At 47.2% G+C, this 21,611-nt stretch overlaps 2 protein-coding genes across 4 annotated transcripts; both read right to left on the bottom strand.

The window, feature by feature from the left end:
• Positions 1–1,964: 1,964 nt before the first annotated feature.
• Positions 1,965–13,241, bottom strand: LOC122371582. 2 transcript variants are annotated; one of them, XM_043348007.1, is made up of 8 exons: positions 13,080–13,241; positions 7,945–8,195; positions 7,475–7,622; positions 7,021–7,179; positions 5,709–5,811; positions 3,976–4,139; positions 3,703–3,790; positions 1,965–2,958 (listed from the first exon to the last, which is right to left on the bottom strand). In XM_043348007.1, the coding sequence occupies exons 2-8, from the start codon at positions 8,180–8,182 to the stop codon at positions 2,782–2,784; spliced, it is 1,077 nt and encodes a 358-aa protein (XP_043203942.1). In that variant the 5' UTR covers positions 8,183–8,195; positions 13,080–13,241; the 3' UTR covers positions 1,965–2,781. The 2 variants fall into 2 exon arrangements, with proteins under 2 accessions (XP_043203942.1, XP_043203941.1); XM_043348006.1 differs by having other exon boundaries at positions 13,084–13,226.
• Positions 13,242–13,646: 405 nt separating this feature from the next.
• LOC122371581 (heterogeneous nuclear ribonucleoprotein A3 homolog 1-like) lies at positions 13,647–20,438 on the bottom strand. Of its 2 annotated transcripts, none has more exons than XR_006254756.1 (2): positions 20,345–20,438; positions 13,647–14,188 (listed from the first exon to the last, which is right to left on the bottom strand). XR_006254756.1 is itself a non-coding variant. In XM_043348005.1 (2 exons), the coding sequence occupies exons 1-2, from the start codon at positions 14,491–14,493 to the stop codon at positions 13,852–13,854; spliced, it is 486 nt and encodes a 161-aa protein (XP_043203940.1). In that variant the 5' UTR covers positions 14,494–14,596; the 3' UTR covers positions 13,647–13,851. The 2 variants fall into 2 exon arrangements, 1 of the variants encoding a protein (XP_043203940.1); XM_043348005.1 differs by lacking the exon at positions 20,345–20,438 and adding an exon at positions 14,345–14,596.
• Positions 20,439–21,611: the final 1,173 nt, after the last annotated feature.

The following is a 21,611-nucleotide window of genomic DNA, read 5'->3' as shown; positions in this document are numbered from 1 at the left end:
GAGTTTTACATGTTTCTAGGCTAGTTTTTGGAGCTGAATTCGAATTTAGCAACAATTTGAACATTTACGAAGTAGTTTTGGTGGCTTCGTAACATGTTACGAAGCTGTCAGAGGCGGTTGACACGTACTACGAATACCCGTCACGACGCCTACTGGTTGACCTGACCTGACCTGACCCGACCTGGTCTAAATGCTTAAAGACATCATCTGTGATCAAAACTAACACGATATTCGTGATCAGCACCCCGAAAAACCCTTTAGAAGCCACACTTTACGACTTTCAAACAGGTCCCGATTTTCCCGACTTTGGGTCATTGACCTGACCTGGAAAGTCAACCAATGGCCTAGGACCTTAAAATTGGGTATCATCAGCCTCCTCTCGTCACGGGCAACACGCTCGTTTTTTTCCGCGAAGCTCTAGCTCGATCAGGGGCCAAACGGCAAGGGGGGTCCAACCGACCCCCCCCCCCCTACACATTAGAAGCTGGCAAACGCCGCACACATGCGAGGGCTAGGTCAATATACGAGGAACTGATGACCTCACCTGAAATGACGTGCAGGTTTCAACTGTAGCGACGGCCACCCGCTCCAGGATGAATGTGTTCATACGTAACAGGTCTTTATCGTCGATACTGAGGGGCAGAGCATAGGTAGGTATTAATAGGGATTGAAAGGAGCACAGAAACCGATTTTTAACAAAACAGAGAGGCAAGAGACATCGTGCACCTTTTTAACGTCAATCACTAATCAGGTTATCGGAACATCACTACATTCCACAGTTTCGCCTTAGGCAACACGTGGGGCTCAAAATTTAAACAGTTTGACATAACGAATGACAATGAACAGAGTTTTTAAGTCATATCACCTTCCAACAAGCAACATACCTCGCACGACATCAAAGACCCGTTCCATACCACATTATTGTCGCCCGGCCGTACCTGAAGCAGGCGATATGCCATAAAGGCTAAAACATGAGCATCGGTTTATAACCGATTGGCAACCAAATGACACAAATCAAGACGCAATAAGTTCCGTATCAAATCTGCACTACGTTTCGTTACCGTTTCACGTTTGACTCACCGGCGGCAGCGGAGCACTCCAGCACAAAGCCATACACGCCACCCGCACACCAGCCTCGTCCAGGATTATCTGCGCCATCCGCGCGACCCGAGTTGACCCGAGTCGCCGATCACCGCGACCCACCCCGCGCATGAACACATGCCGTGTCACAAAACGTGCAGCGTTCAGCATACGCGAAACTGCCAAACGATCGTTACTTAAATGCCCTGAGTTTTCCTTCATAAACTGTACAAACAATTCGGCTCTTCCGGTTATAAAAACTTTAGATACTAGCACCTTTGTAGTTTCTAACAAGTCACCAAACTATGGCGACATCTGCTGAGGTAAGTCGCTATCACGCTTGTTCGGTTCCCGGTCCGTCTTGGCGTCGATCCAAAAAGGCGCACGGAGGGATAAGAAGGAAATAATGTTGGAACAAAAAAAAAAAGAGTATGGGAAGAATAAAGTAAACAAGAGCGCTGCGCTAATGCAAACTTTGAACATGGCGTCCAAAATTAATATGTGTTCAGGAAAGCTACCTGGTACTACTTTTTCTATACGTAAAAAAAAACAAAAAAAACTATTTAAGGGTCTTCAGAATAACCCATAATCAAAACCAAACCTTTGATAGGGCAAAAGTAAACGGGAAGCTATAGTAAGGAACATAAAAATTGGCCCAAAGAGTGAACGTCTTATATATTACAAAACCGAAAACATCGATGAACAACGCGGGCTACATTTAAAAATACTATATACATTCATATCAAACAAGAAGTATTTAAGCTAACGTTTTTAAATGCATCTTTAATACTGTAAATAAGCAATGCTACGTATTTATGCGTTGCTTGCAAAAGTCACTGCGAGTTATAACAATGCGATATTCATAAAGAGAACATGCGAATGAAACAATAACATATGTATATATTACACAAACTTATGTTTGCGTGCTGCACACGTAAGTGAAAATAAATGTAGGTATACATACAACCATATAGGTAACATGAATCATGCTATCTAGGTATGCTTCAACACATGCACCATGTTTATACAACCATGCAAGCGAACTTCTTGTTGTAGTACAAATGCAAAACGAAATACTGCACCTATAACTACTGCATTATAAGCATGGAAAACAGCTTTATCTATCACTTATGACCTGAAAGTGACTTTAAAGTAATGAATTTGCCGAAGTTCTTTTTTATACACCATACCTGCAATGACGAATTTAAGTATTTATCTTGCGACAGTTGCCCGGCATAGGCAAAATTACACACTCATACAAATAAACAGTCACAAAAAAACGATAATTCGGCGACTGAATAAATCACGTACCCAGCCAATAAGATTAATGTGACACATAGCATCGAGTAGAGGGACGGTTATCAAGCTCATGCCAGTGCCTAAAAATTGATCAACATTGAAGACCTAATTTGCAACGTTTAAAACAAAACTATCAGGTACTTTAGTAAAATCATCACGATTAGGTATATGTATAACTAAAAGAGCATTCACCTCGATCGGGTAAGCAAAAACAGTTCGTATAAAATAACGCCCATTTTTTAGCAAATGCCGTCAAAATTTTTGCTTTGTCAGCATGCTAAATGTCTTCCAATGAAGTTATTTCACCATTTCCTTTATAAGCATCCCGTTTTCTACGGCATCGCGATTATCATAGCCCCACAGAACACCTCACAAGTCTCCAGCCCTCGACCAGAGCGCCATCTAGTATGTAGTTTCGCTTTCGTCCGCTGCGCGGCGCCTCCGTCCCAACAGGCCCAGCGCTCCGTTATTGTTCCGGTTGTGGCCGTCGTCGGAGCGAGTGGTGCTGTACAGAGGCAGGCGAGCGTGACTTGACGACTTGAACTTGTCCCGGGCCGCGTCATACAGGAACGAGTCGAACTGCAACGAAACGAGGAGGCTTTAAATGAGAAGAAAAAAAAACGAGCAAGGATAGGCAAATGGCACCGTTAAAAATCCTTTAGGGATTAAAGGAAATAGTTCACTTTCACGAAATTATTTTTTTTTGCAACGATTTATGATTTTTATGTTCAAAATAATCAGCAAAGAAAATAAAACCTTTTTATAACAAAAGATTTTTTTTCTATATTTTGATATAGGAAGAACTTTTCAGTTTCTGTAAGGCACACGCGATCCAGTATGAAAAGAGCATGGGTCCCGAAAATTCTTCAGAAACAGAGAAATTATCGCAGCCACCGGCATTTGGGCGATCTGCTCGATCTGATAATGTTCCCCTGAATGTCCTAATTGATCAGTACGAGAATTTCTCTAGAGTTCTCGTAGATAATTTCTCTAGTTTCTGAAGAATTTTCGGGACCCATGCTCTTTTCATACTGGATGGAAATATATGCAAGGCACACATCCTCAACGCAAGACACCTTTTCCGGGACGAGAAATAGAATATCTTTGCCTAGGGTGATCGTTGGGCTGTAAAAGCTCCTGATTTATGCTCGTCTCAGCCCAAGCTACGGAACTGCTATTCCAGTTCAAAACCCATGTTAAAAAGTGAACTATTTCCTTTAATTGACATGTACCTAAATATGACTACCCCACGTCGGGTGGCAGAAACCCAGCTTTCATCAAAGTGAAGGCTGTAGCTGGGTCTACCAGAGTGTGAAAACTGACCTGGAACAGGTTATGTAGCGCTGTGTTTGCCCGGTCCGTGTCAGAGGTGGTAACGTTTCCACGGTAACGCAGCGAGGCCATCAGGGGACTGCGGATACAAGAACAGACAATGTTTGGTTAGCAGAACTGTCCGATCAGAGACAGAAAACCATAAGTCAGCAGCTTTGCTTCGTTATTCAAGGCTCTATGCACCTCTGAATCAAGAGCAATATCAAGAGTACTACACATTCTGCAATATCGTATCCTTGCCAAATGCACCAAGTGTATACAGACCATCCGAGGACGAAGTCGGCCATGTCTGCCCCGATGTAGGAGATTTGTGTGACGGTGTCCATCTGAATCGGAGGAATCTCCGTGGCCAGCGATCGGACCGCGAACCGGCTCTCGTAGAAGTTGACACGGTATATCAGCGGTCCCAGAAGCCACCGACCGCGTACCTAGGGATAGACAGGTCAGTACAGAGGTCAGCAGGTCACTTGAGGTCGGTGGCCGCGTACCTGGAGATAGACAGGTCAGTACAGAGGTTAGCAGGTCACCTGACGTCAGTGGTGCTGGAAAGTGGAAAGGGAACAGGACATTTGAGAGATCACCTCTGTTTAACGATCGCTCATCCTGAAACCTATATACTCTTATCGCACCTGTTAAGAAGTGTCACAATTAAGAACTTAATGGGGTCAATGCGCAAAGCGGTAAAGGTGAGACAACTGTGTGGGCCACTGAACAGCTGCGATCTGGCACGTGCACACATTTGCACCGGTCATCTCACCACAGCATAACGTCTCGCTCTGTCGGCGCCGGGTAAAGTCCGTTACACCATAAATTATCTCCGCCTGAGAAATGGCTACACACGGTGACCGTTTGTGTGCACAGGCCTGCTGTGAGGTGTGACCGGGATGGGAGAATGCGCGGCTCTGCGCGGCTCTGACGAGGCCTGCCAGAACCGCTACTTCCGCCAAACCTCAGCTGGCGGTCAACGCGAGCCAGAGTCGCGAAACCGACTTCGCGGAGATGCCGCAGTGGCGGCAATAGACAACCGATGCTCTACGTCACCTTTATGGCCCGTAGGCCGTAATCTATCATTTAAGTCGAAGAAGGTAAATTGTCTTTAGCATATCGTATTATTTTTAAAATGACAGATGTCTCTCATCATTCACGTAACCTCTTTCCTGCATCCATCTCATCTTACGAGACATCCTGACCTGTCAATATGGGTCAGGCTGACCTGTCAATACGGGTCAGACCGACCCGTGGCCAGGTCAGGCACCAGAGCGTGACACATATACCAGCCATATCTCCCGTCCACCGGGACACGCTGCCACTGAGCCGGGCTGACCTCGGCGGGTCACGTGGTCAGCTCCGTAGCCGGCCCACGCGGTCACGTGGTTCACACTGCACGGTTGGCTGGCCACCGCCGCGCCGGGGCCGGTGGTTAAACGGTGCCGATGTTGGTTTGGCGGCCCAGCTCGGCCTCACCTGTGCACGACGGCGGAGTCGGCCAACACACGTGCGGGTATCATAGAGGTACAGGTGCACCGAGCATAATTAGGTGGTGCAGATGTTTGTTATGGGTTAAACATGCCACTCCAGGTAGACGATATATTTAAATATCTTAGGTGTCAGTGATCTCTCAAAGGTCTGGGGAAACCCTGAGTGACGTCAAACGTACGGGTTCTGCAGGTTGCAACTACTGAAACGAGGCAGAAGTAGCTCGAAGGCATTGGATGATGAATCGCTCACGGAGTCACGTCGTCTTTCACTCCGAGAAAGTTTCGGCTCGGCACGGACGATATACCGGAGAAATGGACTGGAAAATTAGCTGCTGCACGTTTGAGTGCTGCACTTGAACGAAAACGTGACCTGAAAAGAGCTATTTCCTGATGGCTCTATTGTTACGAATAAGTCATTACGGTTCAACGATGATGTCGGGACGTTTACTCTCAGGGTTTTAGTGTACCTTGAAGTGTTTTGCAATGAGTTCAGATGAACACAGTGAGAGTGCGGCTCACCAATGTGATGTTGGAAGCCACCTGGACCTCGACGTCTCCCCTCCTGTTGATGTTGGTCAGGCCCTCCAGTAGAGCGGTGGAGTAGGCACGCGTCGGCGCCAGCCTGGGAGCGACAGAGAAAAAGAGAAAATGATGACAAAGGCAAGTAAATACAGCACAGATTTCAGAGAGCTAATGGTAATATCCCTATCGCTGACGTTTCTTGTTCACGGTGACATCAGCACAACGATCATTTCAGTCTAACCGCCATATCATCTCGCCAGCACGCTATATCAACAGTCATAATAAAGCTCAGTTTAGTGGCATTCAAATAATTCATGCTGTCTTTCTATCGTTACACTCAGCCAACTGTACTTGACCTACTGTAGCCTCAAGTCACTGTCCTAGCCATAGTGGTAATTTCGTCCCATCTCTCTCTCTCTCTCTCTCTCTCTCTCTCTCTCTCTCTCTCTCTCTCTCTCTCTCTCTCTCTCTCTCTCTCTCTCTCTCTCTCTCTCTCTCTCTCTCTCTCTCTCTCTCTCTCTCTCTCTCTCTCTCTCTCTCTCTCTCTCTCTCTCTCTCTCTCTCTCTCTCTCTCTCTCTCTCTCTCTCTCTCTCTCTCTCCTCTCTCTCTCTCTCCTCTCTCTCTCTCTCTCTCTCTCTCTCTCTCTCTCTCTCTCTCTCTCTCTCTCTCTCTCTCTCTCTCTCTCTCTCTCTCTCTCTCTCTCTCTCTCTCTCTCTCTCTCTCTCTCTCTCTCTCTCTCTCTCTCTCTCTCTCTCTCTCTCTCTCTCTCTCTCTCTCTCTCTCTCTCTCTCTCTCTCTCTCTCTCTCTCTCTCTCTCTCTCTCTCTCTCTCTCTCTCTCTCTCTCTCTCTCTCTCTCTCTCTCTCTCTCTCTCTCTCTCTCTCTCTCTCTCTCTCTCTCTCTCTCTCTCTCTCTCTCTCTCTCTCTCTCTCTCTCTCTCTCTCTCTCTCTCTCTCTCTCTCTCTCTCTCTCTCTCTCTCTCTCTCTCTCTCCTCTCTCTCTCTCTCTCTCTCTCTCTCTCTCTCTCTCTCTCTCTCTCTCTCTCTCTCTCTCTCTCTCTCTCTCTCTCTCTCTCTCTCTCTCTCTCTCTCTCTCTCTCTCTCTCTCTCTCTCTCTCTCTCTCTCTCTCTCTCTCTCTCTCTCTCTCTCTCTCTCTCTCTCTCTCTCTCTCTCTCTCTCTCTCTCTCTCTCTCTCTCTCTCTCTCTCTCTCTCTCTCTCTCTCTCTCTCTCTCTCTCTCTCTCTCTCTCTCTCTCTCTCTCTCTCTCTCTCTCTCTCTCTCTCTCTCTCTCACTTCGTGCGTAACTCACTGTCGTTTGCTCCTGTGGCGGCCCGTAGACGCGTCCCGCCGACCTCTGGCCACCACTCCGTCACTCTCTGTGCCCATCAGACGGGCCAGCGGGTCCGTCACCGCCGTGATACCCACCCCGTTATTGGAGTTGTCCCGGCCGTGCACGTTCTCATGGGCTCTGGGGAGAACACAAAATTGAGGCATGATGCATTTTGACATCGATGATTCAAAGATACTTTAAGAGCAATGTTGATATTTATTAGCAAATCAACCAGAAAAGTTGATAGAAATAACATCAAGCTCTGTTATCGCAATCCAATATGATTTATCTGTGAATCATGTGAACACAACTCATTCATTTATTGCTAGCCCACGTGACTCCGCCACGCCTGTGAACTATAGTCCACGTGACTGCACGGAGCCCTCCGCGTATAACCCACGTGACTGAGCACTACCCATTGCCTAAAACCCACGTGACTGATCCTCGGCCGTTGACGCGGAAGTAGACGGGGTCCAGGTTGTCGGCGCGCAGCTCGGCCACCATGTTGGTGATGATGCCGTCAGCGAACGTGTTGAAACGAGCGTCCGGGATGTACAGGCCCTGGTAGATGATGCTCGGACCTGAAACAGGACTCTGGTTACAGCTTAAACTGGACGGGAAATAAATGGTCAATAAAATGTTGTTACAAGAAGTATTTAACAACATATTGCTATGCCAATCATAGAAGAGTTCTTATGACAAGGAAGACTCCCACAGATTGTAGAAAAGACGGCTGGTGCCGGCACGGTGTCAGTGACTGGAATTCAAATTTAAAATCGAATTTCACTTTCTTGAGAAACATTACTCACAGAATAAGAAAGAAAGCTCGAACTTATCATGCCTACTTTTATTTAAACTATAAGGGTGTCAATTTAATATCTGAATGCATGCGTCCCTTCTCACCATTTCTGCCTGGGTAGAGGTTCTGATTTCTGTTCCTCCGCCGGTTCCCTCCAAACAGTTGTCTCTTGTCTCGGTGATGTGTCTCCTGTGTGGTTTCGTCCAGTCTCTCCTCCCTGCTCAGGCGCAGCGCCTCCTCTAACGACTCCAGTTGAAAATCACTAACATCAGCTGTGGTAGCCGATAAAAGGAGTACCAGAATTGCCAGCAGCAGCGTCCTCACTCTCGGCACCAGGCGCATGACGGTAATCGCTCTGTGAACAGATGAGAGAGATAGCAACATACTCAGTGATAGTTATTGGGTGTGAGCATGCACTGCTTAGGTATTGATCGAAGTCTAATACCTAAATATTTTTACCACCAACGCTAACAACTGAACAGTGAACAGCAGCAAATTGTAGGCATTTGTCAGCTTGAAAATTTGAAGTCTTGACTAAAAAATCAGATTTGCTATCGCCGTGGAAATTTGGAATCTTTGCATTAAAGAAACAATTGTTGGTTGGGGTCACTAAATCAGTCAAACATTTTGATTTTAAGACAATTTCATGATTACTATGTGTGGAAGACATTATCGTGTATATTTTGCGTGATCCTGCCCTAATTCTAGCAATTTACAGCAAGCGATTCAATAAATAAGCATGCGAATAGCCCGGCACGGGAGACTGCAGCGCCGGCTGTGTGGCTATCCTCCCGCCCGCCGGCGACTGCAGTCTCGCACACGCCACTAACACCAGCTGCAGTCGCCGCCCGGCGGGAACCCTCATGTCGCCTCCTCCGCCCCGCCCGAAGGCTGTTCACGGGCCCTGAGTGCGGTTGGATCATACACAGCCTCCAAGCTCCGCCCACTGCGTCCCTACGTCAGCCTTGCGTCACCGCACACAGCGACCGCTGTGGCCGGTCGGGACTGGCCACAGCGGACCGTCCACCGCACGCAGCCGTGACGTCAGAGCCGCCTACCCATCCCCTACCCCCACGCCTGCTGCACACACCGCACACAGCGCACTCAGCAGTTTGCGGTGCCCATGAACACCCCTCCGGCTCATGCCCTCACGATCTCGGGAGTATAACGGGCTGGTGCTCTCCCCACACCCTGTAGCAAGGGTCAGAGTTACATTCGACACGCATGGCTACCCTCGCTGCTTCTCCATGTCGGTCGGTCAGCTGCCGATTTGCATACGCGTCGGAAGAAATCTGCATCGGTAATTCAGTGGGTGGGCTGGAGTTAGCGGAGCGTAGAAAGGTGGCCATCTAGACGGATAGATGCTTGAATAAACAAGCCCATTGTGATCCGTTTCGATAATTTACAGGTAAATGATTAATTGGCACCTGGTTCTAAAGGCACTGAACGGAGTTTAAGCCTTTAGTAATCGCCATAAATTTGGTAGTGCCTGTGACAATGATGCAATATTCTTATCACCTACTTTTTATGGTATAAACATTAAAATCTAACAAAACACTGCGTGGTTCTGGAGCGTGTCGGTGGAATTACGTAATCGCGACAAATATTATTCATTGCTGCCTGTACATTTTATCGGAACGCTGCCATTTCTCACGGAGTTCCCACCAGCCACCTCACAGGTCACCAAACGCCACCTCAATCCTCCCCAACTACCTCTCTGTCAGGAAGTGTGACACCAGTCAGCGAGACGGCGTTGTCACGCTGGGGCGGCCCGGACGATTTGCTCAGTCACCGCTGTGGGCCGGTCTGTGACCTGGTGACACGACAGTCCGTGACTGGTGTCTCCGCCGCCCATCGAGTCAGTTCCTGTGATCTTCTTCGCACCACGAGTTCACTCGGAGATCAATGGGCGGGCGTAGAAGTCACCACTGAAGCTACGTCAGCTCCCGAATCGCTTTGGCAGTCATCTTTGTGACGTGTGTGAATGCATCGCCAAACAAATATATTTTTTCATGCTACATATAAAAGGGTGACACATATTTACACACAGTTCTCACGCGCGTGCGTCTGTGCGACGGTGTGTGACGCGATCGCGTTACGGTCTGTCACCTATGTGTGCCCTATCGTGACGCACTGGTTGGAGCCCAGGCTGCCCATTTCTGCGCGGATTTGCGGCAATTTGGGACGGAGGTCCGGGTCGACGCGACAAGTCGTGACCGTAGAGCAGGTCGGCCGAAACGAACGACAGTCAGCGATGGAGAGTGAGGAGGGCGGTCAAAACTGGGTTAGTGGGCGATGCGCGGAGATATTTGGTTCGATCTTGCTTTGAGGCGTCCACGATTTGTCAAAGTAAAGAACCGCTCTCACGCTCCCATACTAAGGGGAGTTTTTGCGGAAGCCTCCGCCACCCTCGCTACGCCACGCTCGGCTCTTTCGTCACTTTCGTAGACATGATGGTGGCGTTCATTTCACGCATCTCATCTGCACATGTGTACAACTTTGAGTGCTGTATGTATGTAATAATAGCCGTTTTCACGACGGGCTCTCTGGCGAATGCACCTTTTTTAACCAAATCTGCACTAAATCTTTTTTACAGTAAATATCTCCGCATCATGAATTTATTTCAGTGTTTTAATGGAAAATTATGTCTGATTATGTGAAAAATGAGGCAGATAAGCATCTGTGCAGTCCAACTTCATAACTTTTTAAGGAACACACTGAACATATTAGCCGTTTTCCTAACGGGCTATCCGGCGAATGCACCTAATTTGACCAAATCTGCACCTAATCTCGTTTATCCCGCGCATGACTGGGGTATTTTCCATAACGCGAGTGACTGGGGGGGGGGGGGGGGGCTCTCCAGAGCCCTCCCCCCTCCTATCTCCGAAACTACTGAGCCGATCGTCAAAATTCAAACGGCGTCTGATAGCCCTGGAAAAACTGTCGGGCGAAACCTATTTTCATTGACCTCGAGGTCACTGATGATGTCACAGGACAGGTCAAAGTAAAAATTATCGACATTTTTGTTAGTTCACAATTTAGGCTCTGACCGCCGGACCGCCGGTCCGATCAGGCTCATTTTTGGTTTACGCACTCCTTGCCGGATGCCTTAGATACCCTGAGGGTACCGAACATTTACTTTGAATTTTTAAGGTCAAGGCCAGGTCATCCTAGGTCACGAAAATTGTATATCATGTATCGGTCACGTGACGCATGTTTTATGGTCCATTTTACTCGTAGATTTTGAAAATAGTGTCGTCTGTGTCATTTGAGGTCATTGTCAGCTGAATTTACCGGAGGTCAGGTCACTCTCAGGTCAGAAAAGGTCAAATTTTGAAAATGACATTTTTCAACAAAAAAAAAGGTGCCTATCAGATGCAGTTTGAGCTCAGGAACACGATGGTGCCATTTATATTGCTGTACAACGTCAAAACGTACTGAAAAATGGATTTGAAAAAAAATTGTAAAATTTTGACAATAATGCGAATAACTTAGCTATTTTTGAAGATATTAGGCTAAAACTTGCAAATGTAGTTTATCAGTGTGTGTTCTATCACATATATTCCGGTTTTTGCGCAAAGTCAAAAACTTTTTGAAAAAATCAAAAAAATATATTTTTGTAATTGTAAATAAATATTTTTCAACATTTTCTCAAAATTTCGAAAATTTGAGATAGCAGTTCGATAGCTAGATGTATTTGTAGTCCACTCATCCAAAGAAAATGGATCTAGCCTTAACACTAAGCTCTTGAGAGCGTTTGCAGTAATTCAGTATTTTGCATGAAAATCGGCCGACATGACGTCACTCTGACGTCATTTTCGGCTCAACTATGGTAGCTAGAAAGTTGAAATTTTAACACAAGGTGTCAAATTAATGCCTCTGAGGGTACCGCAAGTTTCGTGTTGATCCGTCAAACGGTTTAGAAGATATTGCTGAAAAAAACATGAGGGGGGCTCTGTAGAGCCCCCCCCCCCGTCATGCGCGGGTGAAAGCCAATATCTTCATTTTATGAATTTATTTAAGCGTTTTAATCGATGATGCTCTCTGATAATATGGAAAAGTAGGCATATAAGCAATAAGTGCAATCCTAGCTGATAGCTAATAAGAGACACACTGAATCTAATTTAAAGGAAAAGTGCCACCTTGTGAAATATGAAGACATCGTTGCTTTTCATTTTGACATTATTATTTTTCATGTTCTTTTTAAATCTGGTGCCAGAAGTGCATAATTCGCAAAAAAGTATGTCAAACTATTTAACATATTGGTACTATGTTTGTACTCTCTACCGCACCTTCTGTATGATGTTATTGCGATGACATCACACTCAAGCCAATCAGCCTTCAGAAGACAGTCTCGTCGGCTTATGTCAGATTAGCTGATTGGTTAAAGCTGAGCTGATTGGAGCTGATTGGTTAAAAACCAAAGCCTCGCCGCGGGTGGCTGTATTACAGGATAAGAACGCATTCCTGGGATAAGGACGCATTCCTGGCATATTTTCTTTTAAAATTGCCGATACCTACAAATGGAGGCCGAAATCGGCCGTAAGGTGGGACACTCACGGGGTTTTCGGACACGGGCTACAAGATGGCCATCTCAGTTTCAAACCCCATGTTAAAGGTGACCCTTTTCCTTTAACCAAATCTGCACCTGATCTGCACCAGATGTGCACCAAATGTGTACCAGATGGCCGTCGCGAAAACGGTTTATTTGGCCAAATCTGCACCAAATCTTCACCTAATCTGCACCAAATGTGTACTTACCAGATGGCCGTCGTGAAAACGTTTGAATGTGAAGAGTGCATCAATTGAATGATGGTCGGCAGCCGATGTCACATCAGATTCGGTCATATCAGGTCATAATAGCAAGGCTGGATTTTATATGCCCATTATTTCATGAGAAATTAAAAAAAGCACAAAAGCAACGCCATCGTATAAACGTCTAATTAATATAATCGTTTTAATTGAAGGTGGTTTAGCCGTTGCCCGTATTGGTGTTTTTCCAGTCGCGAACATATAATGGGGGGGGGGGTCCGTTGGACCCCCTTGCCCTTTCGCCCCTGATCGAGCTAGAGCTTCGCAGAAAAACGACTAACGAGCGTGTTGCCCGTGACGAGAGGAAGCCGATGATACCCTATTTTAAGGTCCTAGGTCATTGGTTGACCTTCCAGGTCAGGTCAATGACCCAAAAGTCGTATGTCGAGTCCCCTTCAATGGGGACTCTTATGCCCTGTCAACATACCTGCCTGTTTTTTATCCTTGGCGCAACAGATTTAGCGTTCGTGTTCAGTCAGTTCGCTGGCGGCTCCGTCAGACGGCTGTGACCCGCGCCTCACTGCACTGAACGGAGCTCTCGTGAGAGCCGGCTGGCACCACACTTCACCACTGGGTCAGGTCGACTACTGACGGCTGGGACGGCAGGAGAGCGAGTGAGCTGGGAGAGAGGAGGGGAGCGAGGGAGAGCGGCGGGCCGCGGAGGTGCCGCGCCGGTAGGGTAGGGTGGTATGGTATAATGGCAGTTTGCACGGCTGGGATGGCCCGAACATGAGCTGTGAGAGGGATGGAACATGCGGGGCGGTAGACAGGAAGAACAGAAGACCGAGAATAGGTTATGAAAAAATGATTAGGTGCACTACAAATTGAAGAAAAGATAGAAACTTTGAAGAATATGTTGCATGTGAAAAGAGGCTAAGAGGGACAGCGAACGTACTTTGCTTGTTTATGAAGAAGCGCAAAAGAAGACCTTGATTGTGACAACAGGCAACAAGCTGACACAGTCTTTGATTATCCCGTCTGCACTACACCACCATTCGTGCATTAGAAATGTATTTCCATACGTACTTGCATCATGCTAACGCGAATCATGCAATGGCATTAAGTCGTGTTTGCACTTTCGTACGCAAGTGCAGCCAATGACGCTGTCACAAAGAGATAACCAATGATAGAACATGATAGACTTAAACAATGCCTTTCAAGATGTGGTTCGTGTGATTCGTGCTGTAGACACGGGAGCCTCAATAGTATCCCCCACTGTAGCCGCCGCCGTACGCCCCAGCACGTCCCCCGAACGCACCCATCCCGCCGTACTGCCGGCCGTAGCCGCCGTAGCCGCCGTAGGATCCACCGCGCCTGCCGAGCCCGCCGTAGCCGCGGCTGCCGTAGCCGCGGCTGCCGTAGCCGTAGGGAGACCGGTCGTAGCCGCCGTACATTCCACGATTTCCGTAGCCGCGGTAGGCGCCGTTACCGAAGCCATAGTCGTTGTTGTATCCGTTCATACTGCGTCCGTATCCTCGGCTGCCACGGCCGTTGCCATAGTAACCACGACGTCCGCCGTACTGGCCAGGATAACCACTGAAAAAGTGGATACATTGTCATACACGCATTTTTATAGAATGTGCATTTTGTTATAAATGAAAGTACCTGCCTAATGGCTAATACTATCAATGATTATTCTGACATGTGCTTGGAAAAAGAAAAAGGCGCCTAATATGGGCGAAAAAAACTCACCGTCCGAAGCCGGCTCCCTGTGAATAGTATCTGTTGGCCTCTGTATCCTGGTCCTCACTGACTGACGATGGAGCGGTGTCGTGATCCTCCTTGTCCTCAGCGGCAGCCGCCAGGGCCAGCGTCACAGCCAGAACCACAATCAGCCTCATGGTTCTCTGCTGCAGGTAGCTCGGGACTCTGAGAAGAGACACTGATGCCACTCTGTGCAGATCGACGGTTCTTATACCTCAAGAACGGTAACCACAGCCTGAGCTTTGAACCGACAGCCGCGAATGCATCCTATGTTCCCGGTCTACATGCATGAAATTATAACTATGAGAGGGTTGAAGTGTCTCGTCTCCGACTTTATCATCTGGGAAAGGATCAGACCCCAAAAGGTGACCTTGTCTGCAACTCGCTGTAAGATTGTTACCTACGTTACTGTCTTTGTTTCACTCTAATTTTGATTTTTGGCTTGAATGTTTTATATAAGCAGCTTCCCGGAGTCAAAGACTATGTACCTAAATAGGGCATTTTGCAAGGGACTTCTTCATTTTTCATCCTATTGGGAACGTCTGGATTAGTACCTTCCTGGCATAGTTTATAGTCGAATATTTGATGCGTCAGCGCGTCGGCACGGACTTTTGATTTTTTCTTGAACTTGAGTGATCTGTTGTGTATTCTGAACACTTCATTTGACTCGAACCTTTTACGCGACAGGTCTTCTTGTGTATTTAAGGGGACCAAACAAGATGTTGAGAGTAAGAAAATATTACTCCAGAAGCGGGTGGCTACGAATATCGTTCAACCTTAAATATGGTCGATGTTTCTTGTTAGAATGGGTAAATGGACGACACATGACGCTTCCCCGCCTTTGTCAAAAGACTCATATAGCCTGTTCACAACCCTGACAGAGAGTCAAACTGCTAAGCTAATATCGGCGGTGATTAGCTCACAAGTACTCCATCAACAGCAGTTTGAAAGTAGTTAATAATTCAATTTTTGCGAATGTTATTGGAACGGTGTCATAAAATCGATGGCAAATGCATTCCGGTCGTGCGTGTCTTCGTTTGTTCGTGTAGTATGCTCACTCCGGGAGTTGAGGCACTCCAGGGTTAGTTGCAATAACTTTCTGTTTGTGAAGGTCATCATCGAAATTTCCAATAACGACTGCAAGCGCAATGCCGTAGTGAGCTGTGCAGTCACGTGCCTACTGCCTATCTTACCGTATAATTTGCAGTTTTCCTGGAAACATCGTTAATATGAAATAGACTATTGTTTATTTCACCAGAGACAAAGCCATCTATATGGAAATATGGAAATATGATGAGCTCAATTGGCTGATCCCGTTTCAAAACTAAAAACACATATCGTCAAACGAATTAATGAGCTACTTTGTACCTACTTTTGCAGACAGAACAATAACATGCATTCCGAAGTTTGTTTATACCTATGCATCCTCCTCCTTTCAGGCACGGTCAATAAGCTCAAACAGTAGATAATTTCACATCAACATAGTTACATCTTTATTATGATGACAAAGTTGATCCATTTCGCGGCTGTCGGTTCAAAGCTCAGGCTGCGGTTATCCGAGCCCACCTCCTTGGAGTATGAGAACCACCGATCTGTACAGAGTGGCATCAGTGTCTCTTCTCAGAGTCCCGAGCTACCTGCAGCAGAGAACCATGAGGCTGATTGTGGTTCTGGCTGTGACGCTGGCCCTGGCGGCTGCCGCTGAGGACAAGGAGGACCACGACACCGCGCCCTCGGCAGTCAGTGCGGACCAGGATACAGAGGCCAACAGATACTATTCACAGGGAGCCGGCTTCGGACGGTGAGTTGTTCCGCACAAATTAGCCGCTTTTTCCAAGCACATGTAATAATATTTTCTTATATCGGCATTCGGCATAACCGTTTATGACAAAAGTACACTGCTTGTGTGAAAGGTACCTACACATACATATCATTGTTATCTGTGTATCTACTTTTTCAGTGGTTCTGCACTGAAAACAATTTAACCCAAGGCCCGCGAATAAACCGGTGTTTTGCAGGTACCCCTATCCGCAACCATTTTTAACCACCCTCCCAGGAGTACAGTAAGGTCCCATTGCAGTGTAGTCGTCCCTGCTCTCAGCGGATTTGTTCGCTGGCAGCGGTTATATCCGCTCAGAGCAAGTACGACTACACCGCAATGGGACCTAGCACTACTCCTGGGAGGGTGGTTAAAAATGGTTGCGGATAGGGGTACCCGTAAAACACCGGTTTACTCGCCAGCCTTGGGTTAAATTGTTTTCAGTGTGGCCAGTACGGCGGACGTCGTGGTTACTATGGCAACGGCCGTGGCAGCCGAGGATACGGACGCAGTATGAACGGATACAACAACGACTATGGCTTCGGTAACGGCGCCTACCGCGGCTACGGAAACCGTGGAATGTACGGCGGCTACGACCGGTCTCCCTACGGCTACGGCAGCCGCGGCTACGGCGGGTTCGGCAGGCGCGGTGGAGCCTACGGCGGCTACGGCGGCTACGGCCGGCAGTACGGCGGGATGGGTGCGTTCGGGAGACGTGCTGGGGCGTACGGCGGCGGCTACAGTGGTGGATACTATTGAAATATGCTGCAATGTCTTGCATGTTTTGGCTCTTCTGACTACTGACCATGTCGCATTGGAATCACACGCTGATGGATCTGCTTGAACTTTATTTTTAATCTCTGTTGGGTCATTTGGGTAAAAGCGTCCTGCGACTATCGCGAGGTGTACAATGATGCGCCATTTGCGTGTATCTTGGTGTCTATCGCTACCTATGTTTCTCACACCGTATGAATATATTCTGTGACAAACTTATAATAAGAATTTCATATGACTATTAACCATCTGCGAATGATAAACTCGTTTCCAAGGGCATCACTATTCCTGACGAGTACCTCGTGAGAAACTAAGCTGCCCATGGTAACACCAGTAGGTAATCCGTAGCTGGTGAACCGAAATTTTTGTTGTTTAACCCTATTAGTGGCAGGGGGGTTGTTTTCATCCACCCCTCAGGTTTTTCGGGAATATCTCCGAAACCGCTGAAGCTACGATGCTGAAATTTTCTGACTTTTCCTAAAACTAAATTGGGCACATTCCCTGAAAATTTCAAGTTCATAACTTTACCAGGGGCGGCTCTAGAGCACTGGGAATTGGGGGGTCCTATTCGTGAAGCGAGTCATTTGGGCGAAGATCACGATGCTGATGTATTTATAACTGTATGCACCAGTTTTACGAACAGTGAATGACAGGTATCATGTGATAACATTACAAAGTTATTGTGCATCCTCTTTTGACACGTTTTTGCTATAATAGGCGGATCCAGGCGTCCAAAAAGGGGGGTTATTTTTTACCTCCCAACATAGGTGCCCTGACACCGCCTATGCATGACCAATACAATTTTAGTCGTTCTCTCATAAGAAAATTGTAACATAACAAGACCACTGCCACCCTTTTTAGAAACAGTACCAACAAAAACCTTATTTACTTTACTTTTGTGTACCCCCAGTCCCAATGATCTGTATCCGCCTATGATTTTTGAAAATGCATATTTTTAGGATCCATGTGAATTCCTGGTTCATTCTCTATCGATCGGCAAAAGTTGCGTTAAGATTGGTTCAGAAACCTGGCCGTGATAAACAGTCTAAAATGTATCTGCAATTTGCCCGTTTTTACCCCCCTCTACCCCCCTATTGACATTTTTTAATTTTTATTTTTTTTTAGAAATGTAGATCACGTTGAGCGAAATCGAATGCCGTTTGAATTTTGAAAATCGGCCCGTTAGATCTCAAGATATCAAGGGGGGTCGTAAAAAGCCCCCCTGCCACTAATAGGGGTAGCCAGGAGCCTGCCACTAATAGGGTTAACCCTCGCCGGCCGAGGGGGGGGGGGGCGGGTGCCGCTCCCCATAGGGTTTTTTCGCGATAGCTCAAAACACGCTGGTGATAGAGAGCTGGAACTTTGCATACCTGACCTTGGATTCAAGCCAAATCTTTTGACATCAACCGCATTTTCGGGTCACGTCAGGTAAGTGACCTGTGGCGTCATAAATGAAACTCTGCACGGTCTTCAGATGTCGCAACTTCGCAACGCCTTTGCACTGCCAGATGAGCTTTCACAGGGATACAAGTCTCACAACTTGTATATCTCAGATTTCTCTTAAAGGTCATATGAGGTCAGGTCATTTTCATGACCTCACCATTTTAAGTCAATGGGGGAAAAATGAAAGCTGCTATTTTGGCACCGGGAACGATCTCGAACTATCAATGCCACATGGAATCGTGGTTTCATGCACTCCTTGCAAGTTTCGATGCCTCAATTTTGCATTGTTGACCTTGGGTGACGTCATTTATGACGACACTAAGGTCATACGAGTTTTTCGCCAATAACTCATGATCAAATTGAGCTAGCGAATCGGACAAACCAGCAATGGACTCGGAAAGACCTGCTGAATCGAATGATATGTGACATGACCTCCCACGACCAACTTCGTGACCTGGGGGTTCTGACCTGACCGTGACCCGAGGTCAACACCTCAAGTTGACCTCAGCCAAACAAAAAGTTATACCACTCGACGCCGGCTGAGCAAGTCGACCACGATGATGCCAAAATCGCGGCTCTGCGGCTGTTTTTTTTTTTTGCGAAGTTAGTTACAAAAACCGAACCCGTACCTTGGGCCACTTGACCTGACCTCAGAGGTCACCGGTTGACCTAGAACCTTGAAATGGGGTATCAATCTCTGCGTCTCTTAACGGCGCATACACTCGTTGTTTTCGCGACGCGCTAGCTCTACCAGGGGCGAAACGGCGAGGGGGGACGTACCCGCCCCCCCCCCTCGGCCGGCGCGTATGTAGAAAACCAATAGGTCCAGCGAGGGTTAATTTAGAGTGACTGATTATTTGATTGAGAATGTTGGTAACATAAGAATGTTGACTATACATATTTAAAGCTTTGAAATGTTAGTCGAGACTATCAAGGTATTTTTACTCGTATTTTTAGCACAGCCAAGCTGTGTGATTTGACCATGACCGGGGTTATATGGGCTGAGTAAATGTATATTAGTGTCATGCGGGGCAGCTGATGTAGATAGCGCAGGTGTAGTTACCTACCAATTACCTTGGTTGTTTTCTCTTTTGGCGGAAACACGGTCTCGACTTCCCCTCCTCGCTCGCCCAGGTGTCTGTGTCTGCCGATTCCTTCTTGCGTAGCTGAAAGACGCCCCGAGCGGAGGGGAAGGAGACTTGGGAAGGAATGGGGTGACGGTGGGGCGGTGGGTGGGTCTGTTAGGATCCTAGTTTTACTCTCGCTGATGCACGTTGGTGTGGAACTCGTTCGGCGTAGGAAGACTATGGTGGTGACTGGTGATGTTTGCCAGCGTTGCCTTTCTTTCACGGATTTTGTTTTCTTGTTGGATTTTGCTGCTCACATATCGATTCACACATACATCACTCGCACTCAAGACTGAACAGTGAACATTCAACTCGACTAATGTGCCCCGCGCCCTTGCCGACGGCTCGCCGGCGGGCACCCGACTCCGTCTCCCGGCCGGCCCGGGCGCGGCGCCGCGGCGCGGCCGTCCCGGTTACCTGACCCGGCCGGCCAAAGGTCGGACCGGCTCCGGCCGCCGCTGCCAGCCGGCGGCGGGCCCGGGGAGGGGCACTACACTACATTCTTCCATTGTCGTGGTAACATGCTTGGTGAGGGCAAACATTGGCATGATTTCTTTCCCATTAATATTAAAGTATTGCCTGATTATCTCGTCTAGTGCTGCCATCTGTCGAATGTTGTTCTCCCTAGTTGTTCTTCCTAGGGGTCGCTGCAGTCTGCCCCCCCGCAGTCTGCCCCGACACTAATGTTCCGTGATTATCGCCGGCTCTAATACGGTCCCATTACAAACGGACCACAGTGGTGAGCGAATAGGAAAATCCGCTCCTGATACGTAGGTATTTACTTGCTCATGTAACCCAGGGTAACCCAGGCATGTACTTACTTACATGACGCTTTCCGAGAAACACCGATACCATTTTGTGTGCGAATCTCTGGAAAACAGGCAGTCACCGCTAACGCAACCGTTTCATAGTTTAGAGGTCATTTATTGGTGGTCGATCTCAATATCTTGTACTTTTGTTAGATAAAGTTCGTCGTGAAAATGATTATTTTGACAGCAACACACCGCAGAATCAAATTAGTCTTGTTATAGTCAATACCGTTTAACCCTCGCCCGCACATGCCATTTTCCCATCCTAGAACGCACATGGGGGGGGGGGTGGTTGCCACCCCCCCCCCCCCCCCGCGCCATTTCGTTCCTGTTGGAGATAGAGCTTAGCGGTAAAGACCAAAAAGATTCTTTGGGAAGAGACGAATCCAATGATACCCAGTTTTACCTTCTCAGGTCAGTCATTGACCTTCCAGGTCAGGTCAAACTAAAAAATATTGCTGTTTTGGGTCACCGTTGGATATCAAGTGCGCTGCTTATCAAATACCGATGACGATGCTGTTTTCTGGTGCCAGGCCAGCTAGAACCTCTTTGTCACACTACCCGACCAGAATTTTGCGGCTGAGGTCATTTCAGGTCAAGTTAGGTCAAGGTCAATTATATGTGTTTGTATGTCTGTGTGTGTCTGTGTGTATACTGATGTGTGCACCGATTGTTTTTGGGTCCATATTACATGAAATCATGCTCTGAGAAGCTTTTACCAAAAATGCAGTCAAAAAAATTCAAAAAAAGTAAATTCAGCTTGCCTAAAACGCAATTATCTTAGATGACCTAGGTTGACCTTGACCCTGACCTTGACCCCTGTACATCGTCGAACAACATGTTCCATGATAGATGGGAGGTAATACTGGCAAAAAAGGCCGAAATCAGGGTGTCAAAAGCTCGAAAGACCCATGGCAAACGCAAGATGTTGAGAATTGGCCATTTGGGTCATGACATGACCTGAAAAACAGGGTCATATCTCCGAAACCAAAAATCACAGAAACTTGAAATTTTTAGTGGACATCAAGAAAGGATAGAGGAGCAGCTATACGAAAAATCAGCGTTCTAGCGCTAAAAATGTTGAGTGCAGAGCAGAAAGACTACCTGGGGGGGGGGGGTGGCAACCACCCCCCCCCATGTGCGGGCGAGGGTTAAGAGGTTATATGGTTTAATGTTTTTATTGCAAATATTTATTCAAAATTTGTAATTGTTGTTATTGTGTGCCATTTAATTGGAAGAAAAAATGCCTGCTCCGAAGTCTTCTTTAGATGACTCCGAAATGC

Source organism: Amphibalanus amphitrite, unplaced genomic scaffold, assembly GCF_019059575.1.
Source record: "Amphibalanus amphitrite isolate SeventyFive unplaced genomic scaffold, NRLGWU_Aamphi_draft 001260F_arrow, whole genome shotgun sequence".
In the NCBI taxonomy this organism is placed as follows: domain Eukaryota; kingdom Metazoa; phylum Arthropoda; class Thecostraca; order Balanomorpha; family Balanidae; genus Amphibalanus; species Amphibalanus amphitrite.
The sequence above is the reverse complement of the archived record's forward strand: the minus strand, read 5'-3'. Positions and strand labels throughout refer to the sequence as shown.